General features: G+C 30.0%; 1 protein-coding gene across 1 annotated transcript in view; it reads right to left on the bottom strand.

Annotated features, from left to right (window-relative positions):
• The window catches only part of MS3_00001676 (uncharacterized protein), a 92,461-nt gene extending 67,903 nt beyond the window's left edge, over positions 1–24,558 (bottom strand). Inside the window, exons 1-2 of the mRNA XM_051209146.1 lie at positions 24,199–24,558; positions 7,330–7,601 (exon numbers count right to left, since the gene is read on the bottom strand). Coding sequence (XP_051074577.1) covers positions 7,330–7,601; positions 24,199–24,310 — 384 coding nt within the window. The 5' untranslated portion in view covers positions 24,311–24,558. The remainder of the gene's footprint in view (positions 1–7,329; positions 7,602–24,198) is intronic.
• Between the last annotated feature and the right edge of the window lie 876 nt (positions 24,559–25,434).

The following is a 25,434-nucleotide window of genomic DNA, read 5'->3' as shown; positions in this document are numbered from 1 at the left end:
ATAGATATTTTAATAGAAACATCTGAAAACATGTAAATAAGAACATTGTTTTATTTTGTTTGATAAAGTTACAGCGAAGATTATTACCAACGGATATTTGAGATTTCATATAACGTTTTTCATTTATGAAAATGAGTAACGAAAAAACAAATATGGTAGCGGATGTTGATACAAGTTTTCAAACTCAGTTTCTGTATCAGTTATGTTAGTGTGTTCTCTTAGAATATAAAATTAGGATCCTAGTTAAACTACCTCAGTTTCAATTCGAATCAAGCTAATCCTTGACAAATTAAAAATAAGTTTTTCAGGGTTTTCTAGAATATCTTCAAATAATTATTCTTTGACAAGGCTTTTTTTAAATGTCTTTTTAAAGTTTCTGCCCAATTTTGTCTGAATTTCTTGCAGGAAATTGATCATTTTCATATGATATTTAGTCCCTCAACTTGACTACGATTTTGTTCTTTCTTTATTCAGGGATGCCTGAAAGAGAGAGTGAGTTCACTTCTTAGATTGAGTTTCAAAATATACTTTTAAAAAATTTCTCAAGATGAAAGTAGATGAATGAGACCATTACTTTATTCTTACATTCTTTCTTTGGTAATAATAAAACAATAACAAAAAAAGTGAAACTGTGTAAGCTAAGAATAAAATATTTATGAATAGAAATGGTTTGATATATTATTAATTGTTTGAGTAATTTGACATGGTATTTTTTTAAATAAAGTGTAATTGAACAGGTAAATTTGCTAAGATGTAGTCAAAATTGCATTGTTAGTGTAATTTCAAGGTACGTTTTTAAAAGGGTGCACAATAATAAGGGTGACTATCAAAAAGACTCACATTATTAAGAATGAGAATTGAAAAGACGAATAACACTTTTAAAGGTGTAAAATATGTTTGATTCGGCTTCTGTACCTCTTCCTTACGACCAATCAAAATAGTGGTTTTCTAATGAAGAGTCTACTTTTAGCAGATACTATAATATTGTAGTCTATTTATAGGGATTTTTCGAAAATGCCTGAGCGGTGTTTGGTTAATTTTATTTCAAATAAGTTTCAAATATTAAAAATACATGCCTTTTTAAAAAAAAACTAAAGTCATGCTCGGCATTCTTCACCAAATGTATTCCAGAAAACATTATCCTTTGTGCTCTTTAGCGAAACTTGATGAACTTTTATTCTATCGATTGTTGAGGTCTGTGATCATAATATTAATTAGATGAATGGGTGGAACATATTAGGTGTCTGATATCCAATTATTTTTGTTAACATAAGAATTTTCAATATGCATACAAGTCAGATTATCATTTATTCCAGTCAAAACCATACACAGATCCACGTTTGACAGGTGGGAACGTTTAAACAGTCTTTGAAATGAGCTTGAATTACGAATTCAAATACATTGCAACAATATCTTATAGATAGTTTCTCTGTAGAGGCGGTATCAGTTCATCATTTCAAATCTGAGCTGTTTGTTCAAAAGCTCCGTCATCATATTCGAGTCATGTTCTAATATCTAATTTTTCACACACAGTCAAGAGGTTACTGACACTTTATCTTAATGTTTCTCGCTTCTAGTCATTAATTACTATAACTTTCATGTTTTTAATTTGTTCTTCATCTTTCCCATACACATTATATGGATGATTATCTTTCTCGCATTTGGATTTCTTTTTACTTCTCAGTCATAACGCAATCTTATTTCGATCATCGAACTTATGCACTATTTATATTTTTTGACAGATTAAGAGGGGTAATAGGCGTAAGTAAGCGATAGAAACATTTAAAATTCGAACCACGACTCTGACACGGTGATATCTCTTCAGCCCGATAAGGCGATTTAAATACTACAATAAAATAATCCCTACAATATATTAACTGACTGAATATAATACATCAAAAAGAGGTTACATCAACTTAATACAGATGTAAAAATTACACACGTTATGAAATTTACGTAACACAGTTCAAGATTATTATATACAAACATTTAAATTATCTACTTTTCCACGAAGATGATTTAGTGTCGATCAACATCCGTAATCTACGATTAGCTCGGTACATACTGTTAGCTCCTTATACTTTTTAAGTGCTATTGCTGGATTCCTGCGAGAGATTGTTCGATTTTCAATGAAATATTACGCTCTGTTCCATTTTCATGGTATCAGTAAATTTCCATATACTTGGATAAGTGGCACCAATAAGTTGGCTAGGGCCTAAATGTCACTCGTCCACCACATTGTTAATTATGCTAAGGTATTCTGAAATAGGATAAATCCAACATATTTCACACCATCGAAAATATTTCCCCCTATCAATTGTCATCTTTATTAATATGAGTCCTTTTTAACCACACACTTTTGGTCACATCCTTATTAGTGTGGACTGACATTCAATGATGTTAAATTTGCTGAAATAATAAAGAGTGGAATTTTCAACCTCCTGAAGTGAATTGTCCTGGTAATAACTTTTGAGTGTCTCTGCTTTCATTACAGACACTTTAATTCATATCTGTGTTTTTATGTGCTTTTATATGTGTACATCAGTCAGTCAGTGTCTATGACTTAACATGTAGCAGTGTGATTTGTGTCATTTATACTGACAGATCTATGTAGTATGTAGCAGGAATTGAAAGTGGAATTCTTACTGGCAGAAGAGGAATACAAGGGTAATCAGAGTGGCAGCAGGAATGAAAGCTTGTAAAGGATAACTCAAGGAAGAAGAGTAAATGGTATATTTAATGTATCGTTTTCATATTTTACAAATGCAGTGTGTACGTTTGCATGATATGATTGATTTTATCTTCCCAAGTCTTCATTATATAGTTGTTCCGTAATAATTAATGTTATGAAATGTGTTAGAAAGAAGCATGGTCTATTGAAGACAATAACCACAAATATCTTTGATCTTATTCAACTTTCGCAATTATTGTAGGTCCGTTCTGGACAGCGTACTCTCACTTCCCACGTAACAGCCCAAGTTTGATATGTGGTACCGTACAACTTATTTGCACTGGATCATGTAGACTGAAACATATAACAGCTTTTTTTTCAATCTGCTTATTTATCAAGGTTCCGTTGCTGATGCACTTCACTTCTACATCCATGTCGTTTAATGAATAAGACATTTGTGATTAAAGTCTTAGTAAAGGTAAATTTACAGAAAAGCTGATTTCAACACGAGAAATCTACTCTTGAAACTATTCAACATGATGCACTCATAACCCCATATAGTTTTTTACTTGAGATTCTTAGGTACCATACAACTATATTAGGACTCACTTCCAGTCAGTGTCAACTTATTCAGTTTTTTGGCGTCATTTAGTTCGTGATAAAGTAAAATATTGATCCAAAGTCACCACTTTGTAGTTAGCTTATGTTTGCCATTGCTGCCGTCACAGACAAAACATTTGGCTAGTATACATTTAAATCCATTTGGAAGTTAAATATCAAAAAAGCACACGAACACTATTTAGTTAAATAAATACTTTAGCAGAAAATGGCTTTCAATCGCTGTAAAAACATTTCCATATATTTCTATAACTTCAAAAAAGTGGAATGTTTCCTGGGAGAAGTATTGAGATGACCAGTTGTAATCAAATTAGTTGGAGTAAGACCAACTGGTTTCTTATAGTTTTGTGCAATCAACATATGAAATATCAATTATAAATAACTTACATAACATTCAAGTTTTTACTTATTTATATTTTGATTTCAGTGTATTGTCGGTTCCTTTTAACTAAGAATAACAGTTTAATGCTTTTAAGGGCAATTTTTCTTCAAGATTTTATTGTATTTGTTTAAACACGGCTACATAAGTTTCATTTCATGTTATATCAGTTTGTAGAATAGTTTGAAAAAATGGAATTTGTCCTAAAATGAAACCATTTTCTTTCTTTCTGTTATTTTGACAACACTTTTAAGAAATAAAATCAAAATGGCCTTCTTAAAACAACTTTTTAATAATTTCATCAAAAACATACTTTATATCTCATGTTTATCTGAATGAAGGAATCAAGTTACTGTTTCATTCTTAATGGGTTTATAGCTTTGATAAATTGTAACAAACTTGAGTTAAGTTTCTTGGTTTAAGTAAAACAACATTTAAAGAATTGATTTATGTTTAACATATGAACCATAAGATTTTAACCAGATTTTTACAATCATTGCTAATACAAACATTGGTAACACTCAAAGCTTACAATTAAAATAATGTATATTACCTACTGACATCCCTTAATGGTTATCGTAACTTGATAGTAGCCCAAAGAACATCACTAATCCGTTTAAATCCAGTCAATTTTAATAAGAACCTTAAATTATCATAGATTTTTGTCCAATAAGTTAAGGAGATCTGATCAGTATCAAACTTGTGTGTTAGATCTCATAGCTAGTTTATAAGTCCTTGTTTTTAGATAAGAAAATGTTTACATGCCAACTCAATGTGAAATGCGATTCATAATTGTTATGTGCAATAATTATGAATGTTGGATTTAATTTCAAAAAAAGTATTTCAGAAATAATGTTTAGATATTTTCAGTTGTTTTGTTACAGTTGTATTTCGATTATTCATTTTACACCAAAAGTTTTTATCTAGTATTAAATTAAGTTTCGAAAAAATCTATTGACTGACATTCAAGGGTGTAAGACTATCTTTTGTAGTAACATAGAATAAATTGAAACAGAAATTAACTTTGAATAGGTGACACTTTCCTCAAAGTCCCATTTTGTACTAACATGAAGATATCCCCGTTGAATGAAATCTCATCACATTCTTTTTACACACAGTTCGTGAGTTGTATTAAATAATCAATAGAGACTAGCCAGATTTAAATGGTGGTTGGAGGTAGTCAACAGGAAACCCTGTTGACTACCTCCAACCACCATCTAAATCTCAATACATAGTGCCCGCAGTGTCGAGTCACCTAGACTGGTGGCCACATTGCAACCTGATCGATAGCATTCGATCTGCACTAATAAGGACTAGACAAGCATTACATTGATCACCACGCAGTGATCAATCAATTGTGAGAGACTAGCCAGATTATGATAGGATGAGACGTAAAGACTTAAATTTTGTAGACCAGTTGTATTATCATTTAACATAGATACTTGATGAAACAATTTAAATTAATTTTGTTTTATTTTTTCAGAAAGTTAATTACCAATAATTTCTATTCGTTTCCAACTTCAAAGATAACTTCTTCCTGTCCATTTATTTGCTAAGATGATTTTATGTAGATTTTATACAATTCGAAGCTGATATTTTACTATAAACTCATTTCATCTAGAGAACTTTAGAAAAAACTCGTTTGGTATTGAACATCTATCTTGTTTTAATTCGAAACTCCTTAGTGGTACAAATCACTAACCCTCAAGTGGGATGAGATTCAAATTGTTCATTATTGAAAGCTGTTAAAAGGCTCAGTCATTTTATAATTATTTGAAATATACTGAAATACACTTATAAGCAAAGATGGATGGTGGCTAGCAGTGGAATCCAGGATGTGCGTTTTGCCCTAATTAGGACTTGTAAGCTAGACGTACATGAATTTCAGAGTTGATGTTCACTCGGAAACTCGAACCCAGTACTGTTCGCTTCAAACGCCATCGCATTATCCAATTAGCTAATTAGTCCTGATAGCCCCCTGCTTGTGCAATGGGGTGAAGTTTAAATTCATTTAATGTTGTTTGCTTGTATCTTCCCATTGTTGTTTAGGACTGCAATTGTTCAGTTTCATATTGGCATATGTGCATATTGTGCGTATTGCCTCGATATTCCCTTAAGTCATAAGCTTTAAAAACAAAGATGAACATCGACTCTGGGATGCAGGTAAATCTAGCTAATGAGTCTCAAATAGGACGAAACGAGCGTCCTGGATTCCATTGTTAGCCATCATCCATCTTTACTTAAAATGCTTGTGAATTAAGGCGATATCGAGGCAATCCTTACAGAATGAACATATACCAATAAGAGACTGATAAATTGCAGTCCTAAACAACAATGGGAAGATCCAGGTAAAAAAACAACACCAAGTGAATTTGAAATATACCTGTTTTGAAAGAATTTTTTATGATCATCAAATAACTAGTCATTAAATGAACAGAATTGTGGAAAATCCATTTAAAATTATGTTTTCTGTTATGAATCATAGGAGGAGGATTTTAACAAATTTAAAGTAATCTATTTGAAGCCATAAAGATTTCTTATTGTTAAATAATTACTCATCTTATGCCTTTTTGTAGTTAAATGAAATAACACTATGAAAACATTTTCCAAATTTGTCAATGTTATTACATATTGCATGCTTATTAACTGGTGTCTAGACACGAAGATTTCTATGGTTGGGATTCAGAAACATAATAAGCGACATGACTCAAATAAATTTGGTGTTTTCAAGAGATAATTATTATAAGACCAACTAAAGAGCATGATATTTATTTTTCAGTAACAATTTAATACATTTTGGTATATTGACATTTTAAAGTTGTGCTGAGTAATGGTAACTATAACATCTATAGTTGCAAATATTCCATTTTACTGGATCCAATCGAGATTCTGGTTTTAAATATTTACTTGAAAATAGGTAAATAAATATAAATAAGTAAAATTCTCAATTTATAATGCTATTGGGCTTGAGGCTTAATGTACTGGGCTCTAATTATTGTATGTATATCAACACTAAGAAGCAGGTGCATCCTGCTGACGAGTTCCAAATAGGACAAAACACGCGTTTTGAACTTCACGCCTGGCTACTATCCAAATTCAATATAAAACATATTACTAGATGATAGTATTAAAGGAATCCACTCAGGGTGTTCATATACCAATAGAGATCGATCAATTACAGTCTTTAATATCGGCAACGGAGGAATACAATACTTAACAATAATAAAAAGATAGGCTGTCCAATACCAATTGGCTTATGCTATATTTTTCAGTTCAAACTCTAAAAATGCTTTTCACAAAAAAATCTAGTACGAATGATCCAGGAAATTGAATTTTCTTTCTTGAGCTACCACTAACTGCTATAATTATGTTTTCATATAGAGTATTTGATTTCATACTTTGTATTGAAATTTAAAAGTTAACATAGTAGAGTATTTTTTACGAATCTAAATGGAGAAGGAATAGTTAATCTGTTTTTTATCTTCTGGTCATTAACACTAAATGATCAGTAACTTATCACCAGAGTTAGTTGTTTGTAAATGATTGATAAACGTGTTAGTGGTTACATCAATAAGGTTTATATATATATATATATATATATATATAACAGCACATAAATCGTTTAACTGTTCAAAGACAAATATTTTTTAAATGAACTAACTTCAACTATTTTTAATCCAAGTCTTAATACATTATCTGGATCACGTATACTGAATAAATATAATCCATGTTGAATAGCTGTTTTATTTGGTTTGAATATTAAATGAATAAAAAATGTTTCATTTGGTAATTTTGATTGTGGAAATAAACGTAATGCTGGTACACTATATAAAAGATCACCTGAAGGTGGTTGAATTTTGATAGGGAATTCTTCATCAGCACGTGCTATATCATAACGACGATTTAATAGATACGTTATATCCCAATTAACACCTATATAAAGCAAAAAGATAGAAAAGGAATAATAACATGAAATTCATTAAGCAAGGAGAATAAGATCTATTTAATTATATATTTTCACTGAATTAAATCCAATTGATTTTTTATTATTGTTAAATTTATGACTTTCACGCTTAATACTTAACAATAGAGCTATCAAAGGTGTTTGTATGGAAATGTTTCATTAATGAAGGTTATCATCATCAGATAATTACATCTACTAAAAAGGTGAAATAAAGCTAATAGAATCGACTTAACTGTTTCATACTAGTTTGATACTTCTCTTATGTTGTTTATTTGTTATTTAAACTAAAGTAAATGAATCTTGTACAGGTTCATTGCAAGATTTTATCGATTTACATGAAAGATGATAGTATGTATTGTCTAAAGGTTTTATTTCATTCTTTTGGGTAAAATTTTCAACTTAGCAAAATATCATTGTTTTGTATTAACAACACATTGTGTATAAATCATAGAACCTCGAATTTGATATTGTATTACCTAATTCATTTCTAATCTTCTTGAACAGGTTGTCTAGAGAATTTTAAATGGATATAAATGAAATTCTGAAAATATTAAAACACTTTGTCACTTAATTTTTGTGCACAAAGAAAATAACATTAAAACCGAATTATATGGTTGATTAGGTTGTACTACCGATTATTGTCTATTCATTGACTAATACTAATAATATTCATTTCATATAGATTCGAGGGAAAACAGTGTTTAAAATACTCAGGTTACGATGAATTAAATGTCTTGTACTCATTGATTTTTACTAGTTTCTCAGTTGGCTTCTGTTCATGATGAAAACCACTTGGTTAATTTGTTGGAAAACATTTTTAGTGATAGAAGTAAAATACTTATTATTAACCGATTTAATTAGTATTGGATCAACAAATTCAATTGAGAGTTTTCGATGATCAGGTTGAAATGAACTAAACACTGGGTGGTAGTTTTAATAATTTTCGAAAAACGTATTTTTACCGACTGGTTCTTGAAAAAAAACATTTATTCTTAGGCTTAATATTGAGTCTGTCCATAAACATATATGTCTATATAGACATTCATATCTTACATTCATTTATTATCTATTATCATCTGAAATCCTGGTCTTACAGATTATTTGGGTATATTTTTCACATTTGCATAGACCAGTTTTCACTTCATACTGTCATATACAACATACATTGTGTAAAATATTGTATTGTATTAACAATATTCCAATAATCGGAACACAATGAACTGAAAATTAAACTTTTTTGTAAACTGTTGTTAGTGATGTGTTGAACTTTACTGTTATTCGCTTTCATATAATTATTAAATAATATCGAATAGAATACGTCTGATTGTAAGATGGGTGAGTGTTAATTTAAAATTACGTAGGTAAAATATAAGGAAAAATATATGATTACTGAAAGAGAAAAAATATACTGAAAATGGAATTTGTTTGTAAACAAATATTGGTGATTAAGCTACCTAGTAATGATTACGAAATAAGAGAAACTAATTTAAGTTGCTTTGTTTAGATTGTGAAATGTGTAGGTAGTTTTTTATTATCGTGAACTGATATCAACTGTGTAACCTTTGAGAATTGGGAAAAATCGTACTTGTGTATCACGTCAGTTTAGGACTTTTTAACATTATGACCTCGTGCTGTAACACATGATTAAGCTCCACATAGTATAGTGAGGATGTTATCATTCATTCACATAATTATCCGTCTACGAAACTGAATAGATATCGGACCATGTAGTGTATAGCAGTTGAATGGCTCACTAGCATCGAGTTAACTAGGAAGTATTATTTAAATTAATTTGCAATATGTTAAAATTCAATTTGTGCGAAATTTAATGATGGTTTAAAAGTTAACGAAATAAGTTAGATAATATTAAAGAGGAAGAATATATTCATAAAATCTCAGCGTAAGAATTTAAAGTAAATCCTACGTTTCGCCCGGCAATTTGGTCCAAGCTTTTTGCAGTTAGATAAGAGTTGTTCGATAAACTTAACGCTTATTAATTTGCATATCTTATGATAAAAGCAGCTTAAATATTTATACTAAGCGAAATTGAAAAAAAACATCTTTTCGACTAATACATCAGATCTTAAAACTCTACAGTTTATTAGAGAAAAATAAACTTCAAATACTTGGAACTATTTGACTAAACTAAAAAGCATTCATTTCATGATGCTACATAATATCTTATAGATGTAAAAGTATATTTCTCATGGGTAGATTAAAAGTTCATGAATGCTTTTATTGATTCGTTGTTTAACCTAAACATTGGATTTGAGGTGATTTATTAGGCTTCTGAAAACAAAAACATATTCTACATATTTTAGATCATATTCATACGTATTGGTAAAATAAATTAGACAAACGGATTTAACGGACAAGTGTTTAATATAGCTATACTACTATGGTGTGTGCCACTTATATCGACATGAGTAGTATATGATGATAGTCAGGATTAGAATATCTAACAGCAGAAGGTCGAGAAGATCAAGGAGGAAAGAACGGCAACAAAAAGCAATTGGTATGGAAATACAGGAACAGTGAAGTTTGAGACGTTTGACTGATATTTGCAAAGGAACTGTCGAGTTTGAGACAACTGATTGATATTTTGCAAATAAAGTATTTACTATATGGTCCACAGATTTTACTTAGATGCTCTGTAGTTTTGTGTTAAAATACATTCGATCGTCCCCACTTGTTTTCTCGTTCACTACATTACCAACTTGAAGAATCAGTTCTGTATTCTTAATTTTCCATTTGTTTATATTTCTCGATGATAATGGACGTTACATTTTTATAAATATACAAGTAAAGGTATTTAGCTGCTTGTTTGTGCTGTTCAAAACGCACTTGGAACAAACTAAAATAATCTTTGGTTTATAGATTAGCGGCTGACAAGTCTTTCGTCATTGTTTGAAAGTCATTCAGAAAAGGAACTGAAGAGCCTTTTCTTAAAATTTTAATGAGATTTGTCTTTATGCTTGTATATTATGTTCGTATGTGCTTAAACATAATTCGACTTAACCGGACGTTTTTCGCTAGTTGGATTTATAAACTCAAGTTATTTACCATTTATTACTTAAGTGTTTTTATTCCTACGATTCATTTCCAATATATACGAATACGGTTGACACTGACCATTTCGAAGAATCTACTTGTTGTGATTACAAATGGATGTAATGTATCGAATACTGTTTCGGAAACTACATATATGTATGAAATACAATAAGGAATTTAAATGTCAACTATTTATCTTACGTAATTTAATCAAATGTTTGTGATTTGTAAATAAGCGTCTACGATTTATTAGTTTCAAAAACATGCCATTTTTATGTATGTTTACTATAGACTAGTCGGTCCAATATTGAGATACTAAACTGAAATGTATTAATTTGGATTCTAAGATGTTTCCGTTTACTTTCAACTTTATTCATTAATTTATTATACAACTGAATTGTAATTTAAAACATATCAGAGAAAAAGAGAAAAATCACTAATTTATGATGTTATTATATTCCATGTTTAAATTTGATTAATTCTTAATCTTTCTAATTGTTAAAAGTTGGGACAGTTTTATGATATTCAATTTCGGTGAACATCTAAAAACGTATGTTTACAAATTTTTTAATACGTCAAGACATCCATTACATTCATACTCTTTCTTGTCCGTGTCTGTAAAAAGTTGCATTTCAAAAAAGTACATTTCAGCGTCTATTCAAAATTGTGTTGTGAGTGTGCATTCACACTAAAGTTCAGGCTTAAATTTACTGAAGATTCTATTTTATATCTGTAAATTTTCGATGAAATACATGAAGTGATCGAAGCTTTGTGATCTCAGAAATTGATAACAATAATTTTAATTATATCTAATTAATTAATATTATTTTACTAGTCATTGAATTCATCCCTAAAAGTCTTTTTGAATTTCTTTCTCTTCTTCTAAATGTTTTTTTATCTTCATATCTATATTTCTAAAAATATTCATTTCAGGTGAATATTTCCACTTTTAGTTTCTATGAGTACGTTCATATTTCGTATGTATTTTTTGTCGACTTATAATATTCTGTCGACTGTTCATAAGCTCGATATTAAATGAAAAGGCTAAATTACATCTCGTCATGAAAACTTTATACTTCGATAAGAGTACATGTGTATGTGTGCATTTACACATTTATGTGTTTATATATATATATATATATATATATATATATATATATATTAATGGTTAAGATCATGAGTCAGTTGAAGCCAGACCACCCTCGAAAACCTGGAAGCACTGGACGGCCGTTTCGTCCTATTGTGGGACTCCTCAGCAGTACGCATCCACGACCTCGCGCCCTGCGAGATTCGAACCTAGGATCTACTGGTTTCGCGCACGAGCACTTAACCACTAGACCACTGAGCCGGCATCCAACAGTGTTAATGTCTAACTTTAACTAATCCACGAAATTGAGCGACACACTGCTGAGGAGTTCAGAAATGAATTCGACAAAAACTATTATTATGTTCCTTGGATTGAAGAAAATAACTAAGGATGAGAAAAACTATCATGTTTTATAATGCATTACTACATTTTCTTATTATATATATATATATATATATATATATATATATTATTAGCCTACTTGCCAATACGCCATCCAGCTCAAAGTATGAAACTAACAAAATCGTTCACAGGAGCTACAAACCTTCTCCACTACCTCTAAATCACTTAATAACATGGTTATATATGTTTAAAGCAAATACTCTGTTATCAACATGTTGCGTCGGACCGCCAATTACAATTGGTATCATTCACCATGCAATTAATTGTTCATTTCTAACTAATATTCAGTACACTAATTATAATAAGATAGTTTAAAATTACCACTTCTAAACTAAATTGTATATTTATTGCTACAAGTTCTTGATAACTCCTTCAGAATATCTCCAGAAGCTAGAAGGAATACCAAAAACATCTTGGAGAATCAATAACCTTTGTAAATTTTGAAGGAAAAGACAGACAACGATCGATTTTGTTTTCCTTATTCTAACTAAATAATTACAAATTATTTTGCTATATGTAGCATCTTTCTCAAAACTGACAGGATCTTAAGATTGCCTTCAATCCTTTAAATGCTTTTATTTTCTCTACATAATACCACCCATGACTTTTAGCTCCTTAAACATCTGCCTTCTGTTACTTGCTGAGAGTTAAGAAGTGGAAGAACTCTTGAAGCAAAAAAACAGCTGAAAATTTATTATATAGAACGTTCAGAGTACAAGATCTACCGGCCGCAAACTATCCTAATAAACAATCATTTAGTGCCACATTCAATTCTCAATAATGCCAACTAACTACTTCTATGCTCGTTTGAAATCAGATCTCTTGTGCACTGATTAGTTTGCAGTTTTCTTAAATTTCTAGACTTCATATTTCTTTTCAACTCAATTAAGCGTATAGGTGATTTTATTATATAGGGTACAAAAATGGTCGACCGAAATAACTAATGCTATCTAATTATGACTTACAGACGTTTCTGTAAAGCAAAGAACTAATTGTTTATTCCAAATCTTAATCTCTATTTACTCACTTGAATGCATAATGTTCAGTATAGTGTATACCAATAAAATTTTATAATCATATGTATTCAGTGCTGATAGCATTCAAAACAATATCAACTTTTTCTCTTTTTAGAACTAACTTAATTATGGTTGTATTAATTAGTTTAATTGTGAAATTTAGTTAGTAACTGGATTTCAATTGATCTTTTATTTAATATATTATCAATTAGACTGGGAAAATTCTGTCTATGAACATTGTGTGTGGGCGAAAAATAACTATATGTTATATCCTTATTTATTATACATGATTATGATTTTTTTTATTGTCAACCAAACAACAGATGGGTAAAATTCTAATAAAACTCAAATGGACTGAAATTGTATGTTTTATGATCTATTTGTTAGTTAGATTTAAAAATTTACGTAGTCAATTTATAGATCGCTGATGCGACAGAAACTAAGTACATTCATAATTTCTATGTAACAGTATTAACTAAAAAATTTTACGTGTGCGTATGTTGAGTTATTTTTTTCTTGTTTTGACAAAAATTACGAACAAAATTTACTATAATAGACAATACCTTATTAAGTATTATTGTGGTGTGTGCTATTTATATTGACATAAGCAGTATATGATGTTAGTCGTAAACAGAAGGTCTGGAAGCAGAGACAAGAGGATCGAACAGTAAAGAATGGAAACAAAATGCAATTTGTATGAAAATACAAGAATAATGAAGTCTGAGTCATTATGAGTCAATTGGTGGACATTTTACAAATTAAACATTTACTTTATCATTGTTAGATTTTATTAACAAGTTCTGAAATTTTGTGTTAAATACATTCGATTGTCTCCACCCGTGTTCTGTTCACTACATTATGACGTAAAGATAGATATTATGCATACATGTATTTGAATTAGTTTTTAATTTAAACATATATATTTATCTTCATGTGAATTTCATATGTGTTTACGATGGTTACAAGTGATTTGCCTATTTCAAGAGTGATTATACGCTTTTGATATCCTATAAGCTTCTAAAATCCAAACTGCCGTAACGCATAGGTGAATAATAACAAAATATTTCCGTTTTCTCTCAATGGGTATTAAATATGTGAACTATCCTGCAGTATTGAATGAATTCTTTGAGGTGAATATTTTGTCTCCATTATGAGTCAGAACTATTTATTGCTTTCTTTCTCGTTTTGTTTTAAACAATAAATCGTAGTAATACATTTATTTGTTTAAAGTATAATATGCTTATATAAACTATGTATAGTCTTATGTTGGAAATTCTTCACACTATTTACTTATCTATTGGTATCGTGATTATTTCAACGTTGGTATTTTGTTTATTTTATTAAGGAGTTAGTCTAAAAAATGATTAGAATACAATACAGTTTTACCAGCAAGGATGTGATTAATTAACAGTTGCATAATAGCCGTAGAAATGAAGACAGAAAGGAAAACAAAATTCTTCCAAATGTACAAAATATAAGTTGATTGATGTTAAATGGTCGTAAATCATTATTATTAGGTCACGGACATAATTTACACCACGATGACACACATTGGCAGGCTGAATAGCCAGATTCGAGCTTGTGTGAGTCAGTTGACTTTATTTACTGAGATAGATAGTTGATTTACACCGTTTAATGTTGTTAAGTATAAAAAACACACTAGAAATTATTATCTGGATGTGTTTTCTCATCAATAGGTTTTCTTCAAGAAAACAATCTCATAACTACAAAATGCTTTATTTATATAAGTTAATTAGATTTATAATCAAACAGTAGCGTTCAGCTCAAGAAAAATCAGACAGTGTTCAATTATGCCTTCGATACTGAAGGCAGTTTACTGATGATCCATTACTAATTATTCACTTTATCATTACCGATATTGAAGAATTTAGAACTTTATATTAGTTAATTTTAAATTTGTATTTATTGTTTCGCTTCCGCTCTTAACCTTGAATATTCAGTAGAACAGAACTATTATTTATCAAAAGTACACTGATTTTTACGAAAAATAGAACAAAAAATTAAAAAAGAACTTACAAACATATACCTGGGTATTTAATTCTACTTTTATTTATCGGCTAGTTACTACTCTTACACAACTTACAAGCCGTTTTTCATTTGTATGCAATACATTTTTAGATATTAATAATTAATTATTGATCAGTCACCCTAGATCTCTTGCTGAATAGATCATTGGTAAGGAGTTAAGCGACTTGAAAATATTAAGAATTTTGAACCTGAAAACTTTTTACATAAACAAAAACACCCCGAATTATTCTAATGAAAAAATTACAAACGTGACAATTGGTAATTAAACTAATTTGAAAGCTTTTGATTGAGATCATGAACTGATTGATGTTAGACCACCATTGAAAACCTGGAAGCACAGAACGGCCATTTAGTCCTATTGTGAGACTCTTCAGCAGTGCGCATCCACGATCCCGCTCGCGGGATTTGAACACAGGGCCTACAGTCTCGCGTGCGAACGCTTAGCCTCCAGACCACTGAGTCGGCATCCAATGGTGTTAATGTCTAACTTCAGCCAATCCAATTTCAAAGCATAGAAAGTTGATTTACAACTGTTTAATGAATTTGCAAATGTTTATTTCTATGACAATAAAACAAAAAAGGTGTTTTGACGAAATATCATTAAGAAAATGTTATTAAATTAAAATCATTTTTATCTGTGAACTAGACTGATGGTACTTGTTCTCACTGAAGTATGCATGAAATACTATTGAATTATTCAATCAGGATTTGGTGTACTACACTTTCTGGATTTAGTCGACTTGTCATATAATATAGATTTACTTAAAGTAATTTAGTAGGGTATGTAGAAACGTTTGACTTTTATTTCTTCTATTTTTGTTACTAGTTGATTTGATAATGGAACTTTTATTTGGAAATTTTCTAAAATCTATTTAAGTGTAACTAGATGTTTCTATTATTTCATTTTTAATAATCTTTTGAATCTAGATGAAATATATTCCGTAGGTTCTCGTCAGCTGCTTACAACCTGTGATATTTAAAAATCATACTTATATAATGGGTTTAAATTGCTCACTGAATATTGTAAATATATACCTAATGTGAAAGGATATTCTACCACATTAATTGTGGATTGGAAACAATTGATTACATAATGAATAAACATTGATAGGAAAATAGTGAGTAGAGTTCAGTTGAAAGATTACTAATTTGAAAGATAGTTGAAAAAATAAAATAACATCACTGATGTAATAAATGCAAAGGAAAAAAAGAAAAAAAAATTTAAGGTGCAGTGAAGGAATATTTTTCACCAGGGCAAGGAAAGATTAACCACCGTCTCCTTTTGAATACATAGGTTAGGTTTTTGACGCCTGATGGCGATGGCTTCAGTAAACTTCAGAAGACTGGAGTTTGGCTGCTTACTAACCACCCTAAAGGATTGTAAGGTATCGACCTGATGTCCTGTATCAAGGAGATGTTTGGTGATTGCACTGTTCAGAGTCTTTCTTTCCCTTCTTCTAAGACTTTTTGGAACATGTTCAAAAAATCTAAGATATGCTCTCCTTTCATATATATATTCCTGTAAATTTTTAAGAAAATGCAAACAAAATTCCAAATCGTTAGTTTAGAATTGTTTGATTTTAATTTGTGTGATCTGAATAAGATCAGTTAACTTTTTCCATGTTTTATTAGTATTAGGAATAATAAGTAAGTTCTTTAACACAATCATTAAATATATAGCTTTTAGGTATGACTATTCAACTCACTTTAATGAAATCGTCATATTGATTGGGTTAGAAAATATCCTACGAAAATCTCAATGGATGACATGATCAAGGAATTGTACATCATGAAATGGTTGGTTAAAATAAACAAGTTTGGTTAATACGATGATGATGATGATGATATGAGCGTACTACTGGTTCCTACCAATGAGTTATGAATTAGTTTGATGCAATTTGTTTTTAGTAAGCTACTAATCGTATTCAGTACTTTTGTTCTGCTCCCTTACACATTTGGATTCATCATCTTGTGTAATGCTGACAAAAGACTTTACAAACGATAGTCGCTAGGTAGATACACCTGAAAGGAACCTAGATCCACAACTGCCTCCTGATTGCCTTCAGTCATATAGAATTAGAAAAACTGGACTACTATATTTTGTCACTTAGTCTAGTGATTATATGCTGTATTTAACCAACAGAATTTGAATAAGCACAAATAACTAGACATAACTATATTGGATACTACTCAACAACTGGCTTATGGTTTTTTTTTATTACTTTGCATGATTAGTTGAAAACCAATGTGAATTATAAATCTCTTATCCATTTAACGCATATGAATTAGCATCACCTGATGGAATTGGCAGTTCGATATATTATAAATACATGCAATTTAGTGTTCAAACAGGATTCAGCTGTCAGTGTTAACTAATAGTTGGTAAATTTGATTATTATGAGTTACATTTTCTTTCCTTCTTAGTTTCCCATTGACGAGTAGTATCTTTGTGACGATTAACGCAAATTAGTTTCGAATACGAGTTATTCAATTAAGATTTGTTAACAGAAGTATTGTGTAAACATTGAAAACAATTGTTACCTTAATTTTGTAATAATTTAGTTTTGGGAAAAAGTTGAAGTGTAAGATATTTTGAGAAGATTCTGATGATATGGTTTTCGTCTAATTCTATGGTTAAATAATTCGATTATAAAATGAATCAAAATGTTGTATGCTCCAGTTTAACAGAAAGGTTTATTCATAACAATCGATTATCTGAACAAAGATAATATTCTGTGTCTTTGAACAGTACTGACTAAACGTTCTGGAAAACATTTGTAATTCCATGTGATTATTCTATATACCGCATTGGATTGGGTTTCTACTTCATGTGCAAGAGACAATTTCAGAACACAGTTGATTGATTTTTTGGTGATTGACTAATCAAACTACTTCTCTTGTAATAACTGGAAAACACCTTTAGTTGCTAATTCATGTACTTTGACTCCCAGTGTCAAGTAAGATCACTTAGTAATTCACAAAATGTATGGCTCTAATTAGAATATGGAAATTTATATTAGATTTGAGTCATATCAGCCTTCGAAATTGATTTTTATTATTAAATCTAGCAAAAATACGTATTATTCTGGGTGGGTAACAGTTATGAAGACCTGATTCTGTGTATTATAAAGCAGTTAGTTATACTTCACAGATTTTCAGAACTAAATATCTTGATTCTTAAAAATTATAAACTTTGGTAACTTAAAAACAACTTTCTGGTAGATGATATTATAAAGAATGAGCTAATTTGATATTCTGATGTTATTACTTTATGTCAGTTTTAAAAGTTTCTAATCAATCTACGTATGGCGCTGGGAAATAAGCATTTTTATTTATCTATCCAATAACCAGTTTATAACTAAATTACACAAACTTAGCAATAAACATTGTTTAGTAACTAATGTCGTATTAATTTTTCTAATCCCAACATTATCGATGGTAGTTTCAAATTATTTGATATCGTTAACTGCACATCTCAATGGTTACATTTACAAAGTTCACTGACGGCTATTAGTCAATAGAGAATTTCATTCGGAGTTTACTTAGAGTGGGGCGAATGATTCATATGAAAAAACTGTCTTGAATTATAGAGTATTTAGAATACTGACGTCCTTATAGTTAAAGATGTACCCTGTTAATAATTGTTAAGGTTGAAACCTGTGTTAAAACAAACTGTTTAGTATATTTAATCTAGGACAGTTGTGATAGTTTATTGTAAAGCGTTTCTGAAAAGTAGTAAATGAGGATAGAATATCCTGATTTTAACGCATCTGAACTAAAATGGTACTTTCATAAGTTCTAAAGCATAGTTAAATACTTTCACGGTACGTATTAGTAGTGACTTAATTTCTTTTCATTTCGAAATTTGAATTACTAATCAACTGGTTAAACATAAGTTATCATAAATCTTTTTAGTCTTTTTTAAAATAATGTGTTAAATAGTTAGTAAATAAATAACCTATTTGATATTAACTTCTTTTAAACTAAGTTACTAACCTGATTATGTTTTGTAGAGAATAGATTAAGTCTTGTTTTGGTTAATTCTCACCTATCTAGAGACTACATTGAACTAGAAGCCTTAAGGTATAGTATTACTTTTGATATATGACATCTAATCTTAAAAAATAGCAATAGCTACAAAACATTTAGATTACTGTATTTGTATTCTTTACTGACATATAGTTAAAGTAGAACTAAATGTTAGTTTTGATTCAGTGGTATCGTCTCGAACTGAAACACTTGTTAACTCATATAGGAAGCTTCTGTTTCATCAGTTTCCCTTATCAATGAGTCACATCTAACACGAAACCTAATCTCCCATTGATTATCATCATCTAACAAAATACAGTATCTATATCAATTCACGTACATAAGTGACTACATAGTAAATTCATAGTTTTCTCCATATAACTGAAACTAGACAATGTGATATTCGATACCATTCAGTCGGTGATTCTACAAATAGTTAACATATATCTTTAATATTTGTATATTTTCCCTCTTTTATTCTATTTACTCAAGGTTATTTCTTATTGACTACAATATGAAATGATCGAATTTTTTCTATAATAAAGCAATACATTTAAAAGTTGACTGAAATATACATGGAAAAGATAAGATAAATGTTGTTCATTTTTTCTTTAAAAAACATACATATTTTGATAAAAATTTATTTTCACAGGTTGAAATCATGAGTCAATTGAAGCTGGACCACCATGGAAAACCTGGAATCCCTGGACGGCCGTTTCGTCCTAGTATGGGACTCCTCAGCGGTGCCCATCCACGAACCCGCCCCCACACAGCGGGATTCGAACCCAGGACCTACTGGCTTTGTGCGCGAGCACTTAAACACTAGACCACTGAGCCGGCATCCAACGGTGTTAATGTCTAACTTCAACCAATCCACGAAGTTGTGCCACCGAACACCATACTAGGACGAAACGGCCGTCCAGTGCTTCCAGGTTTTCCATGGTGGTCTAGCTTCAATTGACTCATGATTTCAACCTGTGAAATTTCCTAAAATCTCCACAAAACTCATTCTGATAAAAGTTTATTTTGTCATATTCTAAGTAATGCAATATTATGAGCATCATTTAGGTCACCTAACCATTAAAAACAAAACAAACAAAATAATCGATGATAATCAATACTTTTAAAACTTAAACAGTTCACTTTTATTGATAAATATAATCAATAGTTGTCCTAAAGTTCGAACTATAAATAAATCATTTTCTTGATATTTCTATATGTAATCAGTTATATAATATATTGTATAAATTCAAATAGAATATCCATATCGATTATCAAATTACAGTAGAACAATTTTTCAGCAAAAATTAATCTTTGTTAAACAATTAAACATTGAAATGAATCAGCAGTGGACAATATTTTCATGATGTGATGATTTGTTTAGATGAATCGATTAATTTTTTTGTATATATATATATATCTTGAATAGTTTAAAACAGTTGTTCTGTTCAGATAAATGAGGGAAAAATTACAAAATGGTCACATCAGTATCATTAATAATATATCTAGAGGAATTAAGACGAGTATGAATCCGGTGTTACTTTTAGGTTATATATATAGTTTTATTCAACTAAAGATGTGCGATAGGAAAATGAGATTCACGTTCCCCATTTGCAACATACTACTGATGTAATCGGTTTGTGTGAAAATAAGTCAGTTTAATAGTCACTACTTAATTGTATACATGGAACGTGTTTTACTGAAGACAGTTTATAATAACATTATGTGCTCCATGTGGATTATTGTTTAACTTCTTAACCTCAATTATGATTTTAAAATCGATACTCATGAAGGGAAAAAATGTTTGCAGTAGTGAGTTTGTATAAAATTTTGATAATAGTTGCTGAGTAATGAACAAATTATTTTTTTATTAATGAATAACTGTCTTAATCTTGTGATCAAAGCATGTGATTTAGCAACTGAACTCAAGTTTGCAATGTTACGTATGAGCTTAGAATAAATTAAATCATAAGAGAATCATCAACCCGAATTCAGTTGAATTTTAAACTTTACTGATAAAGTTTCGTTTAAATTTTAAAGATTTTATTATTATTATTATTGCTGAGTCAAACCACGAAGTCGACTAGCTTTCACGAAAACGTGCGAAAACCTATGAACTTTAGAAATAGTAACCATATCTTTGTGATTTCTAGAAGAATTTTTAAAAAAAAGCCTATATATGTATATTATGAGTCATCTGAAATATTTTCTGGTGGTATATTACTTTCTGTGCTACCAGATGGTTCTCTACTCAATTTCCTAAAAGTTTATCTCTTCGCGTTCACAAAACGTCTTAAATTAGGACAGAATGCTCATGAAATCAATAATTCATTCTGATTACATTTTACAACAATAGTTGTCTTTGTTTTGTTTTGTTTTTTTTCATTTGGAATTCACTTTTCAGTTGAATGACAGAATCTAAGGTGTTTTATCTATATAGTTTTTCTTTGGAGGTGGAAAATAATTTGAATCCACTCAAAATAGATTTTGTCTTATCGAGTTTTAACATTATTTTGTTGTTAAGTGTAAACAATTTCAAGTGTAAATTCGTCAAATCTGATCAAAACATAGTACTTATATTAATGAAGAGTGTTCTGATCCCCTTTGAACTCCTAGTTTTACATACTTTATAGGGTGATATAATCACTTTGAAATTGTTCGCTATTTATCAAGATTTTCTTCTTAGATTATATGTTTTCTAGCCAATAGTATGTTTTGTTTTTACTTAAGTACAATCGTTTAAATTCACTCTGGAATGTTATTCAACTTATTTGTCAAATGTTATTGTATCAACAGTTTATTTGTCAAAGGTTATAATTTCGATTTTTCGATCTAAAGATATTTATTCACAATTACAGTATACTTTTAGACCATTGAAAAAGAATAATCCTATTATTCAGCATACTTAGTTCCTAGAAATATATTATTTTTTTTTAAATCTTAAAACCGTTAGAAGAAAGTATGTATGAATAGTATTTCATAGAGTGTTTTAAAAAAAGTTACTACAACATTTATTTTGCACTTTCCAATTACAAATTTCCAACTGTTAACGAGAAAAACACAATGAATTATCAACCGTTTTTTTATCAATAAACTAAAATCTTTTTAAAAAAGTCAGTTTTAAATGTTAGATGGAATACACAATTAGATAAAACAATAGAATTCAGATAATAAGAAAACTAAGTCATGTTTGCTAACCGATGAATGTATTTAAGTTCTTCTTTTATGCTATTTAATAAAAGCTAAGCAGCAGTTGGACAGCAAGGAACCAACTTTATAACATTCAATAAAACAGAAGGTGATGACTTCAGATTTGTAATACTTATTTAAATATATAAATTCCTGTGCTCAGTAGTGACTAATTTTGAAAAGTAATTACGTGAGTTCTAGTAAGAAGTTGTGATCAGTAGAGTTCAACTGTCAATTGTGTAGTAGTTAGTCATAAATGTCACTGAATAATGATTGTGCAATATTGCGAATCCCTTCAAATTAAGAAAGTAAACCAATAAACCTCAACTCTGTGGTAAATAGGTTCAGAGCTCACAGCGAGAGCTGAAGGTCTTGAGTTCGACTTCTAGTCGGGCCGTGGGTACACCTTGCTTATGAATCACATACTCGGATGAAACAGCTGTTTATTACATCCTTATTTTCGACGATTATTTAACTGAGATTAGTACATGATATAAATTACAAATATCCGTCTATTTGTTATTAATTCTGTTGATACTCATGAAATAAAATGAGTTTCGCAAACAATCCATTGCTATTTGTTTTCCAACAATATCACCCCTAACAATGTAAAAAATATTAGACACAAATGAAATATACTGTACTTAATACAACCGATTAATGAACTGTGTTTACAAAAGTAGACGTGGGTAAATGTGTTAGATTGTTGATATATCATAAATTATTTAACTAAGCTGTTAGTTTTACTAAAGTTTCACTAATTCACACAATTCAAATAATTGAGAATAAAGAATAAACCAGTATTGACGGAAAATAAATCAGTAATCATATATAGTTTTACGATAGTAAAATCTTTAAAGGCAATTTTTTGACAGACTAATATAATCTGGAAAACCATTTAAAAATCAAGATACACTAAACAGCTGTTTTATTCTTGTTTGAAATCTTTTATCCCTTTTCTCCTATCAGTGTCGCATCTGGATTTGTAGATTATATCAGTCCATGATAAAATAAAAAAATATCTACAAATGTAATTAATCACCAAAAACTAAAACTGTTACATACAGAATAATCTGTAGTAAGCGTACCAATATGGAATGAGAAAACTGGTTTAAGGCTTACTGGTTATTAAACCAGGAAAGGATCCATTTTCATATAATTTGTAAGTGCTGTTAAAAATGAAAATCTTGGTAATATTGATATTTAGTATAAGTTTTGGTCCATAAGAGTAGGATACAGATTTATTCTCTCAACTGGCGTTTAAGAAATGCTATATTTCCTGATAACTGATCCAACTAAAAATTCAATATCACTGAATATATTTTCAGTGTATTCGATAATAACACTGCAAATAGAGAGTTACAGCCTTGTGAGTGTTTACCTGGAGCTGAGTTAGAGCATGAATTATTACTATTGACAGTCTTATCTATCCATTTGATTTCATTAAGACTGATGATCTGAACATTAATTTATTCTTGTTAAAAAACAAAACTTTTTAGCTTTCTTTATTTAAATTGCATAACATGAGAAAACCAGTTTACTTATATATATTGCAAACGATATCAAGACAGTTTTTATCTACGCATTTTCACCATATCAATACCTCTTATATATCTTGAAATAAGTATACATACAGTTAATGATCATGTCTTTTTTTCTCTAAAAATAAATCAACCTTTAAACCATGCAATCACATTTCATACACAACATCATTTCGATTATCAAACAATATGTTTTACTTACCTTGATCACTAAAGACTGTAGGTAAGGTGATGCTAACAGTAAGTGTTAATATTATAATGTAGTTAAGTTTATGAAACTTTACAGTGGGATTTTTAATCATAACCTCTGTCATTTCAATAATCTCTGTAATTGTGTTATGTAAGCATAAGTTATTTTTTTAAATAATGGAAGCAGTTTATTCATGTAATCAGTTATATTATTTACTTATGTAAACATTTCCTTTGTAATAATACAAATTGATGATTAGCATAGGGAATGAAATACAATCTGATTCACAGTGAATTTTTATTATTCTGTTTTTGCCCTTCATTTGATTGGATAATTGGTTTATTTGAATTCATCCAATCGGTTAGTGGTATTCTACTAAGGTCATATAATTAAAATTAGAAAATTATGTAAAACGTGGATTTATATACACAGGCTACACAGTAAATAGGTGTAATTTCCGGTTTCAAAATTAGCCAAAAATTTCAAATGTTGACGATTATTGATTATTGAAGAGATAATTTAGTCAATAATAAGATAAAATAATTATCAATAGTAATTGATTGCTGAATAATATCGAAAGAAATCGATAACACAAATGAAGCCTATGCAATTTATGGAATTGCCACTTTTCATCAATACGTTTTACATTATTCACTGCTTAACAGGATTACTTTTCTGTTTTAATTCTGTTACAGTTTGATCTAAGGCTTATTTAAACACATAAACATTAGTACATGGGAGCACCAGGTATATATGCGCCACAAAAATTATTTAGTTTGTGTGAGGGATAGGATACTGTCTTGGCGTCCAAACCGAAGCGTTTTGTTTCTTAGGAGGCCACTCCCCGAGCCTTTGACCCAAAGGTCTCATGCAAAAGGCAGTGGAGCAACTTAAGGAGATGTAATCACATGGTATCCGGTGACCAACAATAGGTTCATACGCCATTTGTTCCTTCAGGATGCCGGAGCCCATGTTCACCAATAGTTTGGAATCAGGGTTTTCCAAATCCCCTAGGTAGACTCTCCGTGTCCACCAAGCCGGTTGACGAGCCGGACATTCGCTTTTCTTCCTCTCAACGTCGTAAACAAATCCGCACCACGAGAAGACAGTGAGTAGAACTTCCCTTGCAGTGGCTGTATCCGTGTGGTCATGTGAGAGCGTTTAGAGATGGAGAGCTGACTTTCCCCACTCTCGAGAACAATTCACATCTTTAGTATTATGACCAAATTGACATTTGGTTCTTGTGAG

This window comes from Schistosoma haematobium, chromosome 1 (assembly GCF_000699445.3).
Source record: "Schistosoma haematobium chromosome 1, whole genome shotgun sequence".
In the NCBI taxonomy this organism is placed as follows: Eukaryota; Metazoa; Platyhelminthes; class Trematoda; order Strigeidida; family Schistosomatidae; genus Schistosoma; species Schistosoma haematobium.
This window is presented reverse-complemented; position numbering and strand designations above follow the sequence as displayed.